Below are 23977 nucleotides of genomic sequence, written 5' to 3'. Positions count from 1 at the left end.
CAGGGGAAAATGACTTCTCTCTGACCCTTAGCTCTCATGTATAAAGTGGGTTTGAAAATCCCTGGCCCTCTGGCTTATTAGGAAGGTTAACTGAGGTAGTGTGTTAATCATCCCATACCAACCCTACTGTGTGGTCGCTGGCCGACGCTTGTCTGCGTCCCGCACCAGCCCTGAGATTCCAGCGTCCAGCACAGTGCAGTGCCTAGCACCAGGCGGTGCTCAGTGCAGATGTGGAATCCCCGCTTCGATTCCCGCCCTGCCATCGGGACGTGTGTTGTTTCTCTGAGCGGCCAGCACCCTCTTGGCATACGCTGGAAACGCAGTGAGGACGGCGGGGGAAGAGCGGTCAGGGACCGGCGCCCGCAGCTCTCCCGGCAGCTCCCTCCTCCCAGCTCCGCGGGTCGCCCCCGACCCCGTGCCCGCGCTCCGGCGCCGGCTCCCGCCTTCTTCCCGCTGCTCTCCACTCCCATCGCTCTCGGTCCTCCTCCCTCTCATCTCCCTCTTCCACCTCCTCTCGGCCGCGCCCTGTCCGCGTACCTGGTCGCCTCTCCCGATCCTCAGGGACTCTAGGTCTCTAACCGCTGCGTCTCCGCGCCTCTAGCCTTGTCTTTCTCTGGTCTCTGTGTCTCTCTGCTTATCTCTGCTTCTCTATCTCTCTGTCTCTATCTTTGTAGAGCTCTGTTCTGTCTCCTCCCGTGTCCTCTCGCCGACCATCTGGTGGCCCGAGGTGGCGGCGGCCCCGCGCCGGGCGCGATGAGCGGCGCCTGCACCAGCTACGTGAGCGCCGAGCAGGAGGTGGTGCGCGGCTTCAGCTGCCCGCGGCCGGGGGGCGAGGCGGCCGCCGTCTTCTGCTGCGGCTTCCGCGACCACAAGTACTGCTGCGACGACCCGCACAGCTTCTTCCCCTACGAGCACAGCTACATGTGGTGGCTCAGGTACCGGCCCTGGCCCTAACCCTAACCCCACCTGGAACTCCAATCCAGTTTTAGCCCTCTCGCCCCACCTCAGTAGGCTGGGTGATTAACTCTTAGTTCTTATCCAAGTGCCCACCCCAATATGGGTGCCAACTCCCACTCAGTCTTAGCCCCTCAGGCCCAATACTGACGTTTGCTCTCACCCCATCACCAACCCAACTCCCTCTGCAACCTCTTCTCAGCTCCATTTCCCTATCCTGATGCTGATCTGAACCAATATTCAAATCCACGCTTGAACCTCACCTCAACTCCACCCAGAAAAACCTTCACTCTATCTCCACTACAAGCGTCATCTTCCACCACCCTCGACTCAGTCCCAAACTACATACCAACCCTTTCTCTAACAGCAAATTCCTATCTTCCAGTTAGTGTTCACAGTAAACCCAAATTCCATCCTCATCCAAGTGCCCACCAGGGTCCCCTTCCTAATATCAAAATCAACCTCATCCCAGACTTGATTCACTCCCCAGTACTGATCCCAGCCCTTACTCTATTACCAGCTCAACCTCCCCCTCAGTCCTCCCTGCATTCTCACCTCAGTTGTCCTTCCCCACCTTGACTCCAAACGTATAGACCTATATCCAAATCTGGGTTTCAAGCCTTATTCCTCACCTGATGCTATACCCCAACTCAACCCCAGCTCAGCCCAGCCTCAAATATTTCCTTCCCCCTGAAATTCAGTCATTCTTTCAGTCACCTCTTACTGAGCACTTAGCTTTTCTAGGCCCTGTAATGAGTGCTGAGGATGTACTCCACTCTTGAGCTAAGCTAGAAGACCAAGGGATCAGAGCTACCTCCAAGTTTATCATGAGACAATGGCATAATGGCTACAGCAGAAGCCAACTCAGGCTGTATTCATAGCAGTGTGATTTGGGTGAATATCCACCCACAGGGCTCAGTTTGTCCACTTGTTCAGGGAAGCGGGTAGTTAGGCCATTGCTGATATTCCTGGAACCTCATTGTGGGGTTGAGAGAGCAATTGCTCTCAATCTCTCTCCATCTCCTCACCCAAAAAGTAGACCTTGCCCTAACCTTGCTCTGGGAAACAGGCATCAGCAAAATTGGAGTGGGCCATCTCAGTAGACAGTGAGTTTCCTGTTGCAGGGACATTTGGCTAGAGGCTGTGTGCCCTCTGAGTGGGAAAGGATGGATAACTTGCATTTTTTCATCCATCAAATGGGAAGGATGATCAATTATTGCCCTGATTTCCTACAAGGGCAAGAACCAAATGAGATGAAGAGGTGAAGTCAGCTTGGCATATGCCACTGACAATTATATATATTGCTGCTTTTTCTAAACGGCTCAATTCATAATTTTAAAGAATTTTCAGGTGACCAAATTTTCAGTTCCTGCACATTCAGCTGTTATCTGCAACCCATAAATATGTTAATTTATTCTCTGTTCATCCATATTTTCATTCATTTATTATAGCCTTTGCTTTATGTCAGGTGCTGTACTAGGCACTGGGGACATAGAAATCAGTTATTCCCTGCTTGTCAGAAGCTCACAGTCCATTCAGAGAGATATGACATGCACCTAAAGAATAACAATGGAGTATTTGTTTAAGACCCACTAGGTACTTAGCACTAAGGTGGGTGCTGAAGTGACAGTACTTACTTCCCTCTGAGGTATAAAGACAACCTGGAGTTTGGGGACTGATTAGAACCCATTCCAAAACTTGGCTCTGTCACTTACGAGCTATGTGAATTCAAGCAAATTATCTCTGAGTCTCTTTTTTTTCACCTTTAAAATAGTAATACCTGTCTTATGGAATTGTGAGGATTAAGTGAAGTATGCATGTGAAAGTGACTAGTCCATACTGTAGAAACTCAATAAAAGAGAGTTCCTCTTTCCTGGCTCTTAGGTGGAGAAAGTGAAGCTTTGAGTATGAAAGTGAATTGTCCAAGATCTAGCAATGCCACGGCAGAATGAAATTTAAAGAACATTAACTAGGATCATCCCAAGAGCTAGATGCATTTACACATTTGCAACCCTGGCACATTTTCTCTCCATTTTACAGATGAGAAAATCTGAAAGCCATTAAGTTACTATCAGGGAGTGCTCCAAGCCTGTCCGGCCTCAAGCCTAGGCTTGTCCTGCTGCACAACTGTCTAAATCTAGACTGGCTCTCTTACAGCCTGCTCTGCTCAGATCATTTGAAAAAACACTTGGTGACCCTGACTGTCTTCTGGGAACTGTGCTAGCCCTTGGAAACATAGAGACGAGTAACCTCTTCAGCACCCACTCAGAACCCCAACCCTCTACTACCACCCTTTTCCCTATACACCCCTGTGGTCTCTCCAGTTGCCTTGGACCCTTTTGATGCATGGAGTACTTTAGTGGCTTAGACAATGAGGTAGTGGGTTGAATGGGATGAGCTCTGAGGTCACAACATATATCAGTGTGCTTCTATTCTATGACCCCAAGGGCAGCTGAAAGGTTCTAGCCTGCAGGGCTGACTCTTCCTCAGTTTGTACGTAAAGTTGTTCATAAACATCACAGACAATTGCAAAGTGGAGGAGAAGAACTGAAGGTCCTCAGGACATCTGGGTGATCTCTGTACTCCAAACCCCGAAAACCCTTCTGTCATGCTCCTATCAGAGCACCGCCATTGCAGTGTAGAGACCTGCAGTGGGCTGTATTTGGCCCTTTTCATGAAAGCTGGCCTTAAAAACATATAAATCTTCAGGTAAACACTGTTTCCTTCAATAGCGCTCAAGGAGAATCTTTAACAGCATGTCTCAAGAAGTGAAGACTCAAAAAAAAAAGACAAAGAAGGAGAAGGAGAAGTCTCCCTGAGGACAAGCTGTTGATGCTGTCGCTGTTTGGTCTACTTTTCAGTCCCCCTCTATCAGTAGTGCTGATTTTGATTAGGATGTGAGCCAAAAGGCAGCAGCCTTGCTGGAGGGCAGAATTGGTGGTCAGGCACTGTCTTATTTAATGTTATAGATATCTGGTGAAATAGGAACATTTACAGATGAAGAAAATGAAGATCAAGAGATGAAGGACTTTTCAGTTTATATGTGACAGAACCAAGATTCAAAATTATACTTGCCTGACTCAAAAACCCTAACAAATGTCAGATTGACCCTCCAATTTTTTTTAAAATCTTCACCCGAGGACATTTTTCCATTTTTTGTTCAGATAGAGTGGAAGGGAAAGAGAGGAAGAGAGAGAGAAACATTGATGTGAAAGGGACACATCGAGTGGCTGCCACTCACACGACCCAACCAGGGCCGGGGACAAACCGCAACTGAGATACATAACCTTAGTGGGAACCGAACCCGGGTCTCTCGGGACCACAGGCCGATGCTCTAACCGCTGAGCCAAACCGGCCAGGGCTGACCCTCCAATTTTTTTTTCTGGGGAGGGGGATCACAGTGAGTTATCTATATCTATCTTTCAGAGTCATAGATTTGTAAAATCCTAGTCATAAATCTATGAAATTGACTTGAAGAGCTAGTTGCTTTTCAATCTAATTTTCCACCCAGGGCAGGAATCTCCAACTTCACTGAAAGGTGTCCTTATCCAGGGGGGTCTGTGCAAATCTGTCCAGTAATAGGGAACTTACCGCTCTTGAGGAAGAACATTCACCATGGGACAACTCTGACCATTTAAAGTTCATCTTACACTAAACATAGATTTTACCCCTTGGAGCCTCCCCTATTCTGTCCCAGTTCTGTTCTTGGGTGCTGTTTCCTCTGTCCCCAGACAGACCATCAGAGACAGTGCCCACTTCTTGACTAACTACTGATCTGGGATATATACACCCCACCCCAGCTCTCTCATCCACTCTTTGAAGGATTCTACTTTTAGAGGTCCCTTTCCATCCAGGTGGTCATAGATGTCCCTTGTAAAAAGTGGGGTCTCAACTTGAGCACAAGTCTCCCAGTTAAGAGCCTTATAAACACTGAGTATATCTCAAAAGAGCAAATAATGTTTAAAGAACTACAAGTACTACATGCTGTATGTGAAAAATGTGGAAAGGACAGGAGAGATAAAAAAAAAAAAAAGGAAAGAAATTATGAGATATCCAGTATCTTAGCTTGGGTTCCCCCAAAGACTCAGAGACAAGGATTTGAAGGCAGATAGTTTACATGGAAATCAATTCTAAAAGACATTGAAGGGTGGGGAACTGAGTGGGTGGGAAGGGAAGGAGCTAACCATGGTGCTACCAAGCAAGTCACCACTCAGGGTCACCAGAGCTTAAACCTACTGAACTCTGCCAGCCAGTGTGGAACCTACACCTCAGAGTCACTCCACTTAAGGGCCAGGAAGCTGGATATTAAATACCAATTTCTGTTGGTCATTAGTTGTGTGCTGGTGTAAGAAGGCAGGCATTGATTTTCCTACACTTCTGACCTGCTCACTGTGCCGGCAGAGACTGTTCTGAGCCTAAGAAAGCCCTCAGGCAAAAAGGTACAAATGCTAGCATTTGAAACTCTGGCCAGAATATTTTACAATTGTAACTCTAATGGGACAGGGACAGGACATCCACAGCCTGAGCTACACCTAGAGACAGCCTATTAGCATTTTGGTGTATTTCCATCCAACCTCACATATGTATAGTTATGTACATATCTGTATTAATTTATTCTAGTTAGAATTACACTATATATTTAGTAGTGTGTCCTGCTCTTTTCACTTAACATTATCTCTTCTGAATTTAGCCTTGATCTTAAATATTTTTTGAAAACATGTTTTTAAAGACTCTATACTATTCCATTGCAGGGGTGTCCAATAATTTATTTAGCTATGAGAATACAGACTCTCCAAAGCTTTAAGGTGTTTCTGTTTGGTGGAAATTAGCCACCAGCTAGCTCGGAGTGAAATCTGGTAGAAATGGCAAGGGCAGGAGTCTGGGGCTGGGCTTAGAGAGGGGGAGGAGTCTGCGGTACTGTGATTTATAAGACATTTGGTCTTCATCCATAGTTCCTGGCTCACAGCTCCAAAAACCCTTGGAATTTCCTAGGTGTTGAGAATAATAAAGGTGCCTTTTGGGTCCTACCCAGGTGTGGAGTGTGCTTGTCAAGAAAACCAACCATGTGATTAGAGGTTTGAAACTTTTGGCCCACCCCCACCTTCTTCCTGACCTATAGAGAAGGACTAGAGATTGAGTTCAACTGTCAATCACATGGTTGGCGAATGATTTAGTCAATCATGACTACATAATGAAGCCTCTATAAAAACCCAAAACAACAGCAGTTGCTCTTTTTACTTTTTTGGAGATCTTCCATGTTGAGGAACCAGAATGCTTCCATGTACTACGAGGCCCCAAGCTCCATAGAAGCTCTTTTGTTCATTACCTCATCCTATATATCCCTGCAACGGGCTATTGATTAGAATCCTTTAATATCCTTTATAATAAATCAGTAATAAATGGGAGCCATTTTAGCATCCTAATGAAACCCAAAGAGGGGATCATTAGAACCTCCAATCTATTACTGACTGGTCAGAAGCACAGGTAAGAGCCTGGGCTTGCAGCTGGTGTCTAAAGTATGTGTGTGTGTGTGGGGGGGGGGGCATTCTTGTACAACTGAACCCTTAACTTGTGAACTCTAATTCTATCTTGGATAGATTATGTCAGAATTAAGTTGAATTCTTAGACACCCTACTAGTGTCAGAGAATCACTTGTTGGTGTGGAGAAATCTCCACACAGAAGTTGGAATTGGGTTGGGGAACCCCTTTCAGAGTCATAGGCAAGAAGGGCACACAAACAGAGCCTGGTACCTACCTATCTCCTACCATTGGGAGAACATCTCACCATGCCTGACACATAGTAGGTATTAAGTAATATTTACTAACTGCTTATCATGTACCAGGGCTTGTACAAGGGGAGGAAAACACCAATTAAATATCATCTGAGTCTGCCTTCAAGGAGAAATATGTTGAACACCTACTGTGTGCCAAGAATGTGACATATATCTTTCATCTTCACTACCACCTGTGACATGCTGTGTTTTGATTATTCTCAATTTTCAGCCAAGAAACTTAGACTTAACAGGTTAAATAACTTCATCAAGATCTCACGGGTAGTTACAGAGCTGGGTCCTAAACCAGGTAGGTCTGGTTCCAAAGCTCTTTGCTCTTTTCTTACCACATTGGGCTGCCTGACCCAGTGGGAAGTGCTAAAGGTCCTGAGTAAAGTATCCTGAGTGGATTAGCCTGGCATTCAGGAAACTGAGGGGAGGGAAGAGAAAGATGACCTAGGAAAGCATTACTGAAGAGGAGACACTTGAGTTGGGCCTTTGAAGACAGGTAAAATTCCAATATGGGGAATGAGGAGGAGGGAACATGTGAAAAAGGAAAGACAGTGGTCCCCAAATGAGCTAGGAGTTGTTTAGAGACCAAGTGACCAAGGCCTGACTTGGGTTGGGGCAGACACAATGAAGTTGAATAGTGAGGGACCAGTGACAGGGAGGTTTGTAGATGTGGAGTCCAAACTGGTGTGATGACCTACTGGAGGGTGGGTCACAAATTTCCTTGAGGCTGGAAGGACAGCTGGCTTTTAACTAAGGCTTACCATATATCTTAATTTTTTTAAGAAACAGCAACGTAGGGATGGCTCTTTTAGACCATCTCCAGCTCCCTGGGGTGGGAGCAGGTTGAGGAAAGTAGGGAGGGAAGGAGAGGAGAAGAAAGGGAACACATACTAAGTACCAACTAAGTGGTGTCACTGAGGCATGTCATGTTATATATGTGGGGAATACTTGGCATATAGTTGATATTTTTTCCCATGCTTAGGCACAGAAAGCCTGTTTAAGACAAATAGAGACAGAACAAGACTTCTTCTATAATATGCTGCCTCCTAAGTCCCTTCCTGACACTCAGCTCCTCTGTGGTCTTCTCTCCCCAGTATTGGTGCTCTTGTGGGCCTATCCATAGCAGCGGTGGTCCTCCTGGCCTTCATTGTCACTGCCTGTGTGCTTTGTTACCTGTTCATCAGCTCAAAGCCTCACACAAAGCTGGACCCAGGTTTAAGCTTACAGACTACAGGTAAGAAAGAGGTCACATGATTTCTTTGTATTCAGCAGGCAAGCATTTTTTATAAAGGGGACATATTTAGAAATGATATTTTGAACATTTTCCTCATGAGTATTCCTGGGATATTCAGAAACAGCAGCACATTTCTCAAGAGGTGTATGATCTAAACATCTCCATCCTAAACTTTTCATGTGCTCTGTGTTTAGCAAAATAATTTGATATAGTCAGCATTCTATTTGTTACACAAAGATGAACCCATCTTGTGGATTTTCTTTTTTTTTTTTATCCTCACCTGAGGACATTTTTCCATTTTTTGTTCAGATAGAATGGGAGGGAGAGAGAGGAAGAGAGAGAGAGAGAAACATCGACGTGAAAGGGACACATTGAGTGGCTGCCACCCACACGACCAACCAGGGCTGGGGACAAACTGCAACCGAGGTACGTGCCCTTAGTGGGAACCAAACCCAGGTCTCTCTGGACCACAGGCCGACGCTCTCACCGCTGAGCCAAACCGGCCAGGGTCTATCTTGTGGATTTTCTGAGGCAATATTTTTTAATTCTAGCCTTAGAAAATGCAAACTGATTTTAATATTACCCCAAGCAATATACAATTAATAAGAAAAATTTGCTGCTCCCCAAACTCAACTTATTCAGAAAGTAAATACAGGTATTTTTCGATTATCTGATGTTCTGACTACCCATTTCTTTATTAGTACAGGCCACCTCGAGGCTCCCTACAGCCCCTCTCTCAAAAAGTGTTGCTTTTTCACAAGTCTTTATATCACATATATTTACGACCTCTGCAAGGTACTGTGAAAGAAACAAGTAGCTCTTCGCAAAAGATTTTTCAGTATAGTTTGGTAGACAATACTCAAAATGGGTGGTATTACCTCCATTTTACAAATGAGAAAATCAAGGCTGAGAGTGATTAGGTGACTGCTCAAAGTATCACGGCTAATAAATGGTAACGCTGAAATCTGTCCCATGTCTTTCTGCCTTGAGTCATGCTCTTTCTTCAGCCCACCACACTGGGTCTGTGTAGGTATACAATTAAGCACAAAATTGTTTAATACCAAGTGTAAGGAGGGTTTCAAAAAGGAAAGGAGACCTGAATTAGTGAAGGAGTTGGTTAGGCAAAACAGATGAGAAAAGGCATTTCAGGATAGGATAAATAGTGAGTAAAGGTGTGTGGGCAGGACTGAGTGAGACCTATGCAGTGATAGGGTCATTCATCGTGGGACACTATAGAGAGTAAGGCCAGGCTGGACAGGAGAGGAATTTAAGCTCAGAAGCAAGGATGGCAAACATCAAGGAGGGAGAAGGGGCAGGGTAGATAACAGCTAAGTTTCAGAGAAAGACAGAGAGACCTTTTCATTTGCACAAGATTATGTTTCCAATTTCACAACAGGCTTTGCACAAACAACAGCATATGAACGCATCTCAGATCCTGATGTTTATGAATAATCCCACTGTGGCAGAGCAGTGAAAAGCAGGAGGGATGGCTTTTGTGGGTGGGAGGATTTGTCTGGCTCTCTTTAGAGTTAGAAAAACCTGGGAGGCAGTGGCAGAAGAATAGGAAGAAAGGCTGAGCATAGACCCAACCTCAGGGAGACCAGGTATAGTCCAGACTTCAACTTTTAAAAAAATTTTATTTATCAATTGGAGAGAGATGAAGGGGGAGGAGGAAGAAGAGAGAGAAAGAGAGAGAGAGAGAGAGAGAGAGAGAGAGAGAGAGAGAAATCCTCACCCGAGGACATTTTTCCATTTTTTTGTTCAGATAGAGTGATAGGAAGAGAGAGAGAGAGAGAAACATCGATGTGAAAGGGACACATCGAGTGGCCGCCACCCGCACGACCAACCAGGGCCGGGGACAAACTGCAACCGAGGTACATGCCCTTAGCGGGAACCGAACCCGGGTCTCTCTGGACCGCAGGCCGACGCTCTAACCACTGAGCCAAACCGGCCAGAGCCAGTGGTTGATTCTTATATGTGCCCTGACTGGGAATCAAACCCACGACCTTGGCATATCAGGCTGATGCTCTAACCAACTGAACTGCAAGGGCGCAACTTCAACTTTTATAGAGAAAAATCATAAAATTTTATGAAAGACATAAAAGAACCTATCTTTTGAGATATGAAAAGTATGTGAATAGGAAGGCTCAATATTATAGACAAATCAGTTCTTTCCAAATTAATCTATAAATAAAAATCCCAACAGAAGGTTTAATGGAATTTTTTCAAATTAATTATAAAAATCTAGAAGAGTAAAGGTGCAAGAGTGAACAAAAACAATTATGGGAAAGAAAGAAGGGACTTTCTCTATCAGAAAATAGGACATTTTTTAAAGATAAGAATTTGTCATTTTGATATTGTCACAGAAACTGACAGAATTAGCCAATGCAGTGTCTTCAATTAGGTGCAGATTTGCCCCCCAAGGACATTTGGCAATGTGTGGAGACATGTTTGGTTGTTACAATTGGGCAAGGAGTGCTACTGGTATCTTTTGGTTGAGGCCATGGATGCTATTAAACAGTCTACAATACAGGACAGCACTCCACAACAAAGAATTATCCAACCCAAAATGTCAATAGCCGATGTTGAGAAACCCTAGAATAGCTAGTCCAGAAACAGACCAATTAAAATATAGAAATTTAAATAAAACGTTTAGTTTTTTAAAATAAGGGAAAAGATTGGCAAATTTTCCTACATGAAATGCAAATAATACAAAAGACATTATACATAAAGTTAAAAAATTAGTGATACACTGCAAAGATATTATAAATAGATGTGCACACATACAGGCAATCATTATTGGCAGATTCAATAGCTGTGAATTTGCCTATTTGCTAAAATTTATTTGTAACCTCAAAATCAACACTTGCAGTGTTTTCAAGGTCATTTGCGAATGTGGACATGCGCAGAGCAAAAAATTTGAGTTACCCCATCACACACATTCCTAGCTGAGGTTGAACAAGGCTGTACTCTGCCTTCTTGTTTCAGCTCTCATACTGTAAACAAGTATCCTTTTCATAGTATATCGAGTACCATGTTTTTGCATTTTTATGACTTTTGATGGTGGTTTCACTGTTTAAAATGGCCCCCAAATGTAGTGCTCAAGAGCTGTCTAGTGTTCCTAAGCACGAAAATAGACTGTCATGTGCCTTGTGGAGAAAATACACATATTAGGTAAACTTTGTTTGGGCAGGAATTATAGTGCTCTTGGCCGTCAGTTAAATGTTAATAAATTTACAATATGTATTAAATAAGGTGTCTTTAAACAGAAACACACAAAACAAAGTTATGTATTGACCCATTGACAAAAATGTTGTAAACAGAGGCTCACAGGATCACATTAATACTGAGAAGGTTGGGTGGGGGGAATGGACACTGTCATATACTGCTGGTAAGAGTATAAATTGGTACCACCACTTTGTAGAGTAATTTGGAAGTATCTATTTATATTAAATATGAATATACCCTATAACTCAGCAATTCCACTTCTAATTATTTTAGAAGAAATAGTTACACTATAAGAGGATTTGTAAAGATGGATAACATGATAGTTTGTCATATTGGAAACGAACTACATGTCCTCTAGTAGAGGAATAATGAAATATGATACCACAGTTAGAAGGAATGAACTAGCTCTAAATAGATCATCTCATTAGTTCTTCACAATAACTGGGCAGAATATAGATCTTATTGCTATTCATGTCACAGATGAGGAAACTGAGGCCCAAGTTACCTAGGGAATGAGTGACAGAGCCAACTTGACCTCCACTCTCCTTCCTGTCCTTATTTCTGTGCTGCAAAACAAAAATCTCTACTTTGTGTAAGACACTATTTGAAACTTTACATGCACTATCTCATCTAATTTTCCCAACTACTTGAGTGAGATAGGTGTTATTATCCATTTTACAGATGTGAAAACCAGGTCTCAGAAAGATGAGATGACTTACCCAAGGGGTCACAGTTTGTAAATTTTGGATCTGGAATTAAAATGTATGTGTGTTTCTGCCTCCAAAGTCCTACTCTTTCTACCTCACCAGGCCAGGTCTATGGGGTGCTCCACTTGTGTCCTGGTCACTCCCCACCCTATTTCCTCCTCCACATCGAGCCTTTCTGAATCAAAGGGAATACAGTTAGTCCCTTGGCCCTCTGAGTGAAAAACCACCCTCCTTCTTTTTACTGCTCAGCCACCAGCTCGATTATTCAATACAAATTATTCAATTTGTGTTTTTGCTTTTTGCTATTTATTTCTAAGATAGAAAATGCACTTCCTGACCTTTTACTAAATGATAGCTCTCAGCTCTCTCTGTCTTTTGCTCAATCTTAGCCCTTAGTTCCTCTCTTTCTTCTTCATTAAGTGTTGTCCTCTTCTTCCCAGGAACTTCTTGTCCCTCTTTCTGCATCTGAGGTAGTTTGTAGGCCCACTATCTTACATTCATCAAATCTTTACCCTTTACACAGACTTTTGTTTCTGTTTTCCGTCTCCCTCTCCAGTAAGACATGTAGAGAGATCATTAGCCCTATTTCATACCAAGCTCAACCATGGGAAATGAATTGGCCAAATCTACACAGTAGTGAGCATGTGTTGCTGGGAAGTCATTCCGCATCTCCTAGACTCTACAGCCTAGGATCATTGCACTGTCCCTCAGGGTCCTGATCTCTGAGTGTGGGGACAAGGATGGTATGTGGAGTGCCTTGGCAAGAACAGAGTGGAAATGGAACAGAGATTCTGAAAACAGGCTCCTTCTGCTACCCAGGCATTCTATACTGTCCCATCAACCCAACTTCCATACTACCCCCTAAACTTGGGATGCAAAAAATCATAACTTTCTTACTCTAGTGCTTTGTAACTAGCTTGATCAGAAGGGTGACCGAATTCTTAAATGTTGTGCTAGATACTAGGTTAAGGACTTTAAACACAGTATCCCATTTATCCTGCTTAACTACTCTGCCAGGTGGTTATTATCAACCCTATTTTGCAGATGAGGTGAGTGAGGGAAGTATGAAGTTTATTTCCCAGCCTTGGCTTGGTACATTTAGTAAGAGACTGAAAAAAACAAACAAAAAAAACCACCAAAAACAATGAGAGTAAAAATGAAAGACAAAAGTTCAGTTCTCATCTTGCTCTGAAAGGTGGTGAAGAGCTTATTAGTCAGCCATTCTTATTGACTCAGAGGGCTCCTAGAAATTAAGTCTGATGCTTTCATATAGATGAGGAGCTGAGGCCCTGAAAGGAGCAGTCATGTGCCTAAGGTCACCTCGAAGGCCAAGGATCTTTCCCTGCAGCAGCCCCTCTTACCTTCCAGAGAGGGTTCAGGTGCTCCAGAGCACACTGCTTTTTTTTTTTTTTAATTGATTGGGGTAACATTGGGTGACAAAATTATATAGGTTTCAGGTATACAATTCTATAGTACATCTCTGTATATTATATTGTGTGTTTACCACCCCAGAACCCACGGGATTTTTTTTTAATCCTTACCTGAGGATATGTTTTTCTTGATTTTTAGAGAGAGAGGAATGGGGAGAGAGAGAGAGGGTGAGAGACAGAAGAGAGAGAGAGAAACATCAATCGATTGCTTCCCATATGTGCCCTGCCAGGAGATTGAACCCAAAACCTTGTTGGTGTACTGGATAATGCTCCAACCAACTGAAACCACCAGGGCGGACCCACTGCTTTTTTTTTTTTAACTAATCTTTTCTTTTTTCTTTCTTTATTTTATTTTATTTATAATTTTTTATTAATTTATTTTTGTTACAGATGTTTTTTCTTTTTTCTTTATTGATTTTAGAGAGACAGGAAGGGAGAGGGAGAGAAACAGAGACATCGATGAGAGAGAACATTGACCGGCCGCCCCCTGCATGTCCCCCACTGGGGATCGGGGCCCACAGCCTGGGCATGTGCCCGGCCAGGAATTGAACTGGTGACCTCCTGGTGCATGGGTTGATGCTCAACCACTGGGCCACACCAGCCAGGTTCTACTGCTTTTTAATTAACCACATTTGAGCCCTGGCCAGTTTTTCTCAGTGGTTAGAGCATTGGCCTGCGGACCAGAGTGACCCGGGTTCAGTTCCCGCTAGGGGCATGTACCTCGGTTGTAGTTTGCCCCTGTCCTGGTTGGGGTTGTGTGGGTGGCAACCAGTCGATGTGTCTATCTCATGTCGATGTGTTCTCTCTCTCTCCTTCCTTCTCTCCTGCTCTATCTGAAGATAAATGCCAAGAAGAAAAAAAAATTTGACCACATTTGATACCTATGATCCAAACAAGCCTCAGTGATGAGTCAATTTTTTTATAAAGTTATTTTATTGTGTTTATTTTAGTATTTTTTGTGAAATAAGTAATATACAACACACACTCATATATATTCATTTTTTAAAAAATGAGGAGTGCAGGTAGGCAAAAAATGAAATAAAGTACATATCACACAGAAAGACTATTAACCTTTTTGTGTATAATAACTTTTTGCATTATATCACCTATACATGTACACTTTATATATATAATATTTTGCAATGTGTTGTTTTCACTTTACAATATACAATGAGTATCTTATAATGCAAGTGAATGAAACATTCTATTAAACAAAAAGATTGGGTCAAAAGATGAGATGTTGGTAATAAGAGTCACCTGTAAAACAAAGGAAACTTGGAGGATTGGAGTAAAAAAGCAGCAAATATTTAGTGAGAAAACACAAACAAAAAGAACCCAGTGATATTAATAACAGAAAATAGTTTAATCCAGGGGAGAAATGCATTAAATGGAATAAGAATAGCCCTGGGAATGCCTATGGTTAGAATACAGAGTCCTAAAGTTTTTTTGCAGACCCCTTATCACTTCCAAAAACCTTTCCATCTCGTCTCTCTCTCGTCATTTCTTCATTATCAAAATGCCTATAATCTATGTCCTCTTTAAATTCCTCGAGAGACTGAAGCAGCCTTTGCCCAAGATTCCCTTCAGTTTGCTGGCATTCATTCTCCATAGAAGCGTTCTTCCTCTCTCTTTGGCACACTGCACTTGGGCTTCCCTTCATATTCTTTGCAGAGTTTTTGCATGATGTAGTTGTTTCCTGTGACAATTTGGGATTGTTTCCTTCTCTTTTTCTTGCCTTGAGATGTATGTGAACTCAGGCCCGCTGAGCACCTGCAGATAGAAAGGAAGGGGGAGGGGAAGGAAGAGTTCTCTCCTGGGATTTAAGGAATTTAGTCCTCCTTCTCTTGGCCACAATCACAATCACCTGCAGCATCGTCGTCGTCGTAAGGAGCTGGTCAGTGATGAGTCAGTCTTAACTCATCTGCAAGGAGGAAGATAATCTAAGAACTCCTCTCCTGGCAGGTCACAACAGGCTAACCCTAAATTCAAGATTGAGGGCCCCAGGCAATGGGAGAACTGGCCACAGAGGTCCTTGGAGAATGGTGGGAAGGTACAACCCTGGCCTGGGACATCAGAGAGCCTGGCTGTAATCTTGGCTTTGTCACTCTCATTGTGTGGTCTTAGGTAAGTCACTTCTCTCTGGGCCTCAATTTACTCTGTAAAACATATAGGATAAAATCTACTAAGAAAGTTGTGAAAACTAGAGGTGATGCTTACATAGGAGCTAAATTAGTCTCTGACACATGGTAGGTGTTTAACAATTAGTAGCTCATTTTTATTTTTATTAGGCACTTAGCTTTTACATGTTAGTCTCCTCAAAGAGTCTGTTGATATCTCGAAAGATAGAAACTGTATCTTAAATGCCTTTATATCCCCAGGACCTAGCTAGTTCATAATCTATGTTTACTCTTTGGTAAGAGTCCAAGCTTTAGAATTAAGCAGAATGGAAAGTGAATCCTGGATCCAACACTTAATATCTGTTTGAATACTGACTTTTTCTACATGGGCTTTAGTTATTTTTCTATAACATGGAATAATAATACCCACTTCAGAGTTGCTAGAAGAATCAGATAAGATTGTTGTACCAACACATTTCAGCTAAATATGAATCTTATTGTAACTGCTCTGCTGCTCAGAGTGCCATAATTTAAGAGGGACTTTGATCAATCAGAAGGTGATCAGAGGCAATTTAGTCTAGGAACCAGTTCTTGTGAGTATCTGCTGAAGAGCTGGGGTCTTTTGCCCTGGCCAAGTAGCTCAGTTGATGTAAGCATCGTCTCCATACATCAAGGTTGTGGGTTCTATCCCCGCTCAGGGCACATATAAGAATCAACCAATGAATGCATAAATAAGTGGAATAACAAACTGATGTTTTTTGCTCTCTCCCTAAAATCAATCAATAAATAAACATTTTTTTTAAATGTATTAAATAAGAAAAAGAGCTGGGACTTTTGGCCTTGAACAAAGTCTTAGGGCCTACAGCCTAGGGCTTCAGATCTCTGCAAGGCTGTCCTGGGACATGAGGAGAAGACATTTGGTGAGAAGCCATAGAACAGAACTGGGATCAATCAGCGCAGGGAGCCATAGGGAAGCAGATGTTGATTCAATAAAGACAGAACTTTCTTTCTTTCTTTTTTATAAAAAACGTATCTTTATTGTTGAATGTATTACAGATGTCTCCCCTTTTTTCCCCATTGACACCCTCCTCTTCAATCCCGCCCCCCACCTGCCTTCCCTACACTATTGTCAGTATCCATTGGTTATGCATATATGCATAGAAGTTATTTGGTTTATCTCATCCTGCCCTCCCTCCCCCCTTCCCTTTGCGGTTCATCAGTCTAACAACCAATTTGTACTTAATTTCTAAATCTTTTTCACCTATGCCCCCGGCCCTCTCCCATCTGGCAAGACAGAACTTTCTTAGAGACCTGAAGTACTCTTGTAAAGAACACCCTCATCACTCTGGGCTATTTGGTTCATCAATTTGTAACTCTTAGTTTAAAAAACAAATAGCCCTGGCCGGTTTGGCTCAGCGGTTAGAGCGTTGGCCTGCGGTCCTGAGAGGCCTGGGTTCAGTTCCCGCTAAGGGCATGTACCTCGGTTGCAGTTTGTCCCCGGCTCTGGTCAGTCGTGCGGGTGGCAGCCACTCGATGTGTCCCTTTCACATCGATGTTTCTCTCTCTCTCTCTTTCTCTCTCTCTCTCTCTCCCTCCTGTCTGAACAAAAAATGGAAAAATGTCCTCAGGTGAGGATTAAAAAAAAAAAACAACAGATGTGCAAGATTTAAAAAAAAAAAACTTCTTTAAGGATTGAAAAGAAAAAAATTGCATTTAGTCCTGGCCGGTTTGGCTCAGCGGTTAGAGCATCAGCCTGCGGTCCACAGAGACCCGGGTTCGGTTCCCGCTAAGGGCATGTACCTTGGCTGCAGTTTGTCCCCGGCCCTGGTTGGGTCGTGTGGGTGGCGGCCACTCGATGTGTCCCTTTCACATCGATGTTTCTCTCTCTTCCTCTCTCTCTTTCCCGCTCTATCTGAGTAAAAAATGGAAAAATGTCCTCGGGTGAGGATGAAAAAATAAATAAATAAAAAATAAAAAACAAACAAACAAAAAACACAAGGTAATCAGGATAGGGCTAAAAAGGCTAAATGTGCGATTCAGCTAAGGGGATTCTTGCATTGAATAGAAAGTTGTTAAACCCCTGCACCAAATGGGATGCCTTAAAATGCAAGCTTAAAAAACAAAGAATCCCAAGGAATCTACAAAATATATATACACACACATACACACAAAACAACTTTCTAAAATAAGTGCATTTAACAAGGTCATAGTATGTAAGGTGAGAACCAAACATCAATTATATATATTAGCAACAAACAACTGGGGACCACAATTAAAAACACAATAATACTATTTATAGTCACTCCCCTAAAAATGAAATACTTAGGTGTAAAACTAATAAAACAGGATCTGTATAATAAAAACTACAAAATGCTGATGAAGGAAATCAAAGAAGACAAATAAATGGAGAAACATACCATACTCATGAATTGAAAGACTCAATAAAGATAAAAATTGCAGCATTTGTTTGTATATATAGGCAAACTGTCTCTAAGATCTATATGGAAAGACAATGGAAGTAGAATAGCTAAAATAATATTGAAACAGAATAATAAAGTTGGAGAAAATCACACTACTTAGTTAGATTTTAAAATGTACTATGTAGCAACAACAATCAACAGTAATCAGGACAGTGTCATATTTGAAGGACAGACACATAGATCAAGATAGAATCCAGAAGTAGACCCACATAATAAGCATGTCAGACAGATTTTTGACAAAAATACAAAAGCAATTCAACAGAGGAAGAATAGTTTTTTAAATAAATGGTGTTGTTGGAACAACTAGACTTTCATAGGTTAAAAAAAAAAAGAAAGAAAGAAAGAAAAAGCTTTTACCTAAACTTCACACCTTATATAAAAATTAACTGAAAATAAATCATAGAGCCCTGACCGATTTTGCTCAGTGGTTAGAGCATCATCCCGGGATCGGTTCCTGCTAAGGGCGCATACCTCAGTTGCAGTTTGTCCCTGGCCCCAGTTGGGGTCATGTGGGTGGTAACCACTCCATGTGTCTCTCTCACATCGATGTTTCTCTCTCTGTCTTCCTCCCTCTCTCCCTCCCACTCTATGTCCTCAGGTGAGGATAATAAATAAATAAATAAATAAATAAATAAATCGTAGCTCTATATGTAAACTATAAAACTTTTAGGAAAAAATATTCATAACTGGGGTTTGGCAAAGATTTCTTAGACAAGGCACCAAAAGCAAACTCATTTTTTTCTTTAATCCTCACCTGAGGATATTTTTTTTTACATTTATCTTCAGACAGAACTGGGGGGGAGGGGGAGAGAGAGAGAAACATCGATGTGAGAGAGACACATCAATTAGTTGCCACCTGCACAACGCCAGCCGGGGCCAGGGATGAACTGCAACCGAGGTAAGTTCCCTTGGTTGGAGTCAAACCTGGGACTCTTTGGTCTGCAGGCTGATGCTCTAACTGCTGAGCCAAACTGGTCAGGGCACAACTCATTTATTAAAAATTGGTCATTGGTCTTCATCAAAATCCAAAATTTCTGTTGTGTAAAAGACCTTATGAGAATGAAACAACCATCCCCTTTCTGGAGAATAATATGCTGACAAAAGACTTTTCCCCAGAATATATTTAAAAATCCCCAAAACTTAACATTAAAAAACAAACAGTTCCACCCAGTGGTATGGCTTAGTGGTTGAGCACTGGCCCATACATCAAGAGATCACCAGTTCAATTTCAGGTCAGGGCACATGCCCAAGTTGTGGGCCTGATCCCTAGTGGGGGGCATGCAGGAGGCAGCCAGTCGATGTTCTCTCTCATTGACGATTCTATCTCTCCCTCTCCTTTTCTCTCTCTCTAAAAATCAATAAAGAAAAAAAAAAACTAAAAAACAAAATGAAACAACAGTCCCATTAAGAAATATAGAAAAGCTGGTTTGGCTCAGAGATTAGAGCATTGGCCTGTGGATCAGAGTCCTGGGTTTAGTTCCCGCTAAGGGCACGTACCTTGGTTGCAGTTTGTCCCCGGCCCCGGTTGGGGTCATGTGGGTGGCAGCCACTTGATGTGTCTCTCTCACATCAATGTTTCTCTCTCTCTCTCTCCCTCCCGCTCTATCTGAAAATAAATGCAAAAATGTCCTCGGGTAAGGATAAAAAAAAAAAAGAAATATAGAAAAGACAGATGCTTCACAGATAGCAAAAAGACATGAAAAAATGTTTCACCTGGATTAGCCATTAAGGAAATGAATATTAAAACTACAGTGAGAGCCCTGGCCGGTTTGGCTCAGTGGTTAGAGCGTCCACCTGCGGTCCAGAGAGACCGGGTTCGGTTCCCGCTAAGGGCATGTACCTCGGTTGCAGTTTGTCCCTGGCCCTGGTTGGGTCGTGTGGGTGGCAGCCACTCGATGTGTCCCTTTCACGTCAGTGTTTCTCTCTCTCTCTCTCCCTCCTACTCTATCTGAACAAAAAATGGAAAAATGTCCTCGGGTGAGGATAAAAAAAAAAAAAAAACTACAGTGAGATACCACTTCACAACTATCAGAATACTAAAGTAAAAACGCTGACAATACCAAGTGAGGAATGGAGCAACTGGATCTCTTATACAGTATTTTTTGTTGTTGTTAATCCTTACCCAAGGATTTTTTTTTTCCATTGATTTTTAGAGAGAGTGGAAGGGAGAGAGGGAGGGGAAAGAGGGAGAGAGACAGAGAAACATTGATGTGAGAGAGACACATCCATTGGTTGCCCCCCACCACATGGGCCCCAACCCGGCAAGGGAGTGAACCTACAACCCAGGTACGTGCCCTTGGCCGGGAATTGAACCTGCGACCCTTCTGTGCATAGGTCAACTCTCTAACCATTAAGCCACACCATCCAGGGCTCTTATACACTATTGCTGGTGGAAATGTAAAATGGTACAGCCACTTTGGAAGACAGTTTGGTGTTTTCATAAAATTATACATACACTTAATATATTATTAATTTCCTATGGCCACTGTAACAATTACCACAAAATTGGTGGCTTAACATAGTAGAAATTTATTCTCTCACAAAGTACATATAAAAACTGGTATAGCCCTGGCCAGCCACTCAATGTGTTCCTTTATTTATTTATTTAATCCTCACCCGAGGACATTTTTCCATATTTTGTTCAGATAGAGTGGGAGGGAGAGAGAGAGAAAGAAACATGGACGTGAAAGGGACACATCGAGTGGCCGCCACCCACACGACCCCAACCGGGGCAAACTGCAACTGAGGTACATGCCCTTAGCGGGAACCGAACCCAGGTCTCTCTGGATCGCAGGCCGATGCTCTAACTGCTGAGCCAAACCGCACAGGGCCAATGTATCCCTTTCATGTCGATGTTTCTCTCTCTCGCTTTCTCTTCCTCTTTCTCCCTCCCACTCTATCTGAACAAAAAATGGAAAAATGTCCTCAGGTGAGGATAAAAAAAAACAAACAAACAAACAAAAAAAACTGGTATAATTCGCCCAGCCAGTGTGGCTCAGTGGTTGAGCATCGACCCACGCACCAAGAGGTCACCAGTTCAGTTCCCGGTCAGGGCATATACCCAGGTTGTGGGCCCAATCCCCAGTGGGGAGCATGCAGGAGGCAGCCAATCAATGTTCTCTCTCATCAATGTTTCTATCTCTTTCTCTCTTCCTCTCTATCTAAAATCAATAAAGAAAAAAAGGTTAAAAATTTTTTTTAACTGAACAGGATCAATAGTAGCTTAGTAAATAGTATTATATCAATGTCAGTCTCCTGGTTTTGAAATTGTTTTATGGTTACATAAGATGTTATCAATGGGGAAAGCTAGGTAAAAGATATACTGGAACTCTGTACTATTTTTGTAACTTCTTGTGAGTCTTAAATTGTTAAAAAAACAAAGTTAAAAAAAAACAAAGAAGAAGAAATTTACTGACTCTGTAGGTGATTAGTCCAAAAGTAGGGTTGGGCTTTAAGCATGGTTTGAATAGAAGTTCACAATGTCCTCAGGCTTGTGACTACGTCCTCTGAGATTCTCTCCACTCTACCCTCTATTTGTGTTGGCTTTCTCCTCAGACTTACTTTTCTCATGGTAGTAAGTTGACTGCCAGCAGTTCCTTGGACTACATGCTTTTTGTTCCCCTTTGTATGCCAGGAGGAGAAGGAGGGAGCCATCTTTTCCTTCATCCATGAGGAAAAAAATAAAAGCCTGAGCTCTACTCTGATTGGACCACCTTATGTCATGTGCCCACCCCTAAACTAATCACTGTGCCCAGCGAAATACTGTGTACTGATTGCCGGTCCCCTTGGCAAAGGAATGGGATTACTTGATTGGCTCAGATCAATCAGTTCCCACTCCTGTAGCTGACGTGGTGCCATCCCACCCAAATATAATTGCTATTACCAGGTGGGGAAGGGGAAGAATAGATGTTGGATAGCCAACTCCAATATCCAGTACAACTTACTTGAAATTCACTCTTCCCTTGGTTTCAGAGGCACCATTTTTCCTAGATATTCTCCATCAATGGGTTTTAAAGCATAAGAGTTTTCTAGACAGAGAAGGTATAAAGTATCATTCTAGAAGAAACAGCACAAAGCCCAGAGATGTGAAGGAATGGACCCATTTTGGGAATAATAGTCGAGTTCATGAGGGAAGAGTGTTTAGTAATGAAGCTGAAGAGAAGAGACAGGACCAGCAGCAAAGAGCCTTGAATGCCACCTCAAGTATCACAGGCAATGGGAAAACATTGACGGCTTTTGAGAAAGAATAGTACATAGACTCACTTGACCTTATAAAGATCTTTCTGGCTACAGCCTAGAGGATAGACTGGAGGGGGGCTGAGTGGAGGCTGCTGCAGTGCTCTGGGCAGAAGAAGATGAAAGCCTCACCAAGGGCGGTGGCCTTTAGGATGGAGAGAAATGGATGCAAATGGCAGATAGTGATTTGGTGGAATCAGCAGGACCTGGTGAACTGCTTGGCTTTGTGAAGGGATTGGAGGAGAAGGTGTAGGAGATGACTCACATTTCTGGCTTGAACATTTGATACATTATTTTAGGCAGGAATGGCCAATAGTGTCAAATGCTGATAAGTCAAGGGAGATAAGGATTTATAAGTGACCATGGGATTTAGTGACAAATGTTTTAAGGTATGGTGGGGGCAGAAACCAAGAAAATTTCATCAGAATAAGTCAGGGAAGTGGAGAATAATAAAGTCAAGTGAGCTTCCTTTCAAATTCAGATATGGGAGGAGGAGACGATAAAACAGTAGATAAAGAAAGTAATGGAATCTATTCTTAAAATAATGCATGTGTTTACATTTCCCAGCACTTCCCTGCATACTGGTTGTGTAGTAAGCCTGTATCCTCATCTATAAAATTAGTTTTTTAATAGTACCTACCTCATGGGTTTATGGTGAAGGTCAAGGCTTCATATCACATAACAATGGATTAGTCTGTCTCCCCCACTGAACTTTGAGTTCATTAGAAACATTGACAGCTCCTAGTGCATTGTGCGGTATATTGCTAATAAACATTTGTTAAAAGAATGATGCATTTAAGACTCTGAGCACAGTCCTGCCTGCCCAAGGTAAGCACTCAGGAAAGTTAGCCAGGGTGTGTGAGGCTGGTGGGAAGAATGGGATGTAGGAGGAAACCCCATGCCTTCAGCTTGCTGTTTTCCAGAACCCAAGGAGCTGTCCCCTGACTGCCAAGATGAAAATACAGGCAAATCGTTGGAGGTGCCAGGAGTGAGCCCTCTAGCACCTCTAGGGCAGAGTCACCCTTTCCTGAACCCACAGCTGTACTGCAATGAGGAGCAGGTTGTGGACTCCAGACACTTCTTCCAGCACTGCTTCATGGCCACAGTGACCACCAGTGACATTCCAGGCAGCTCTGAGGAGGCCCCTGTCCCCAATCTAATCTCACATGGACCAGCTCCATAGATATCCAATAAATGTCTCTACACCATTCTCTTCTGGAGTCTCTTTTCAGTGAAAGATGGGGGTGGGGATGATCAAAGGGACTTTAGTGCCTATTGGGGATAAATGAGGGCTTTTCCCAGCAAACCAACCTAGGGCTGCTGTGGACCCAGCTATTCTGCTCTGCCTAGCACACTGTGGACCAAAGGGAATTCAGACCCGGATCCCGAGTGAAATGGTCAGTAACAACTCCATACAATCAAGGAGAAGCCTAGGGCTTCTGTGGAGGCTCAGAAGAACCTGTCACCTAATCTGAGGAGCCAGAGAACCCTGACTTGTTCTTCCTGCCACAGAGCAGATGTACTTAGGATACTATGGAAAATGACTGGCTCCCAGAGGCAGGTGACTCCTGCCTCACCAGCATTTCTGCCCCACTCCCTTGCCAAGGAACAGAATGAGAGGGAATGTAGAGTAGAGTACACGGGGCCCAACCATGTTTAATATCATTCAGTTCCTTAGGTGGATGAAAGAGTGAGCCAACAAGTGAGTGAGGGAGTGAATGATTAGCCGACCAAACACAAGCGCCACAATGTGAATTTGGCCACTTTCTGGCCCTGTATAGCCTTGACAAAGTCCCTTAGTCTCCCTG

At 42.9% G+C, this 23977-nt stretch overlaps 1 protein-coding gene and 1 pseudogene across 1 annotated transcript; one reads left to right on the top strand and one right to left on the bottom strand.

Annotated features, from left to right (window-relative positions):
• The first annotated feature begins 753 nt into the window (after positions 1-753).
• On the top strand, positions 754-23352 carry SHISAL2A (shisa like 2A). Its single transcript, XM_036257401.1, has 3 exons — positions 754-935; positions 7832-7971; positions 23078-23352. Exons 1-3 carry the CDS (start codon positions 754-756, stop codon positions 23350-23352), a joined length of 597 nt encoding a protein of 198 aa, XP_036113294.1.
• On the bottom strand, positions 8065-15018 carry LOC118626136 (annotated as a pseudogene).
• Positions 23353-23977: the final 625 nt, after the last annotated feature.

This window comes from Molossus molossus, unplaced genomic scaffold (genome assembly GCF_014108415.1).
Source record: "Molossus molossus isolate mMolMol1 unplaced genomic scaffold, mMolMol1.p scaffold_m16_p_12, whole genome shotgun sequence".
NCBI lineage: Eukaryota > Metazoa > Chordata > Mammalia > Chiroptera > Molossidae > Molossus > Molossus molossus.
This window is presented reverse-complemented; position numbering and strand designations above follow the sequence as displayed.

Bases quoted from the DNA above. Each gene is read 5' to 3' on its own strand.
- SHISAL2A (XM_036257401.1), top strand. From the start codon at position 754: ATGAGCGGCGCCTGCACCAGCTACGTGAGCGCCGAGCAGGAGGTGGTG. The intron at 936-7,831 runs GTACCGGCCCTG...TTCTCTCCCCAG, and splicing joins AGCTACATGTGGTGGCTCAG to TATTGGTGCTCTTGTGGGCC. The intron at 7,972-23,077 runs GTAAGAAAGAGG...CCATGCCTTCAG, and splicing joins TTTAAGCTTACAGACTACAG to CTTGCTGTTTTCCAGAACCC.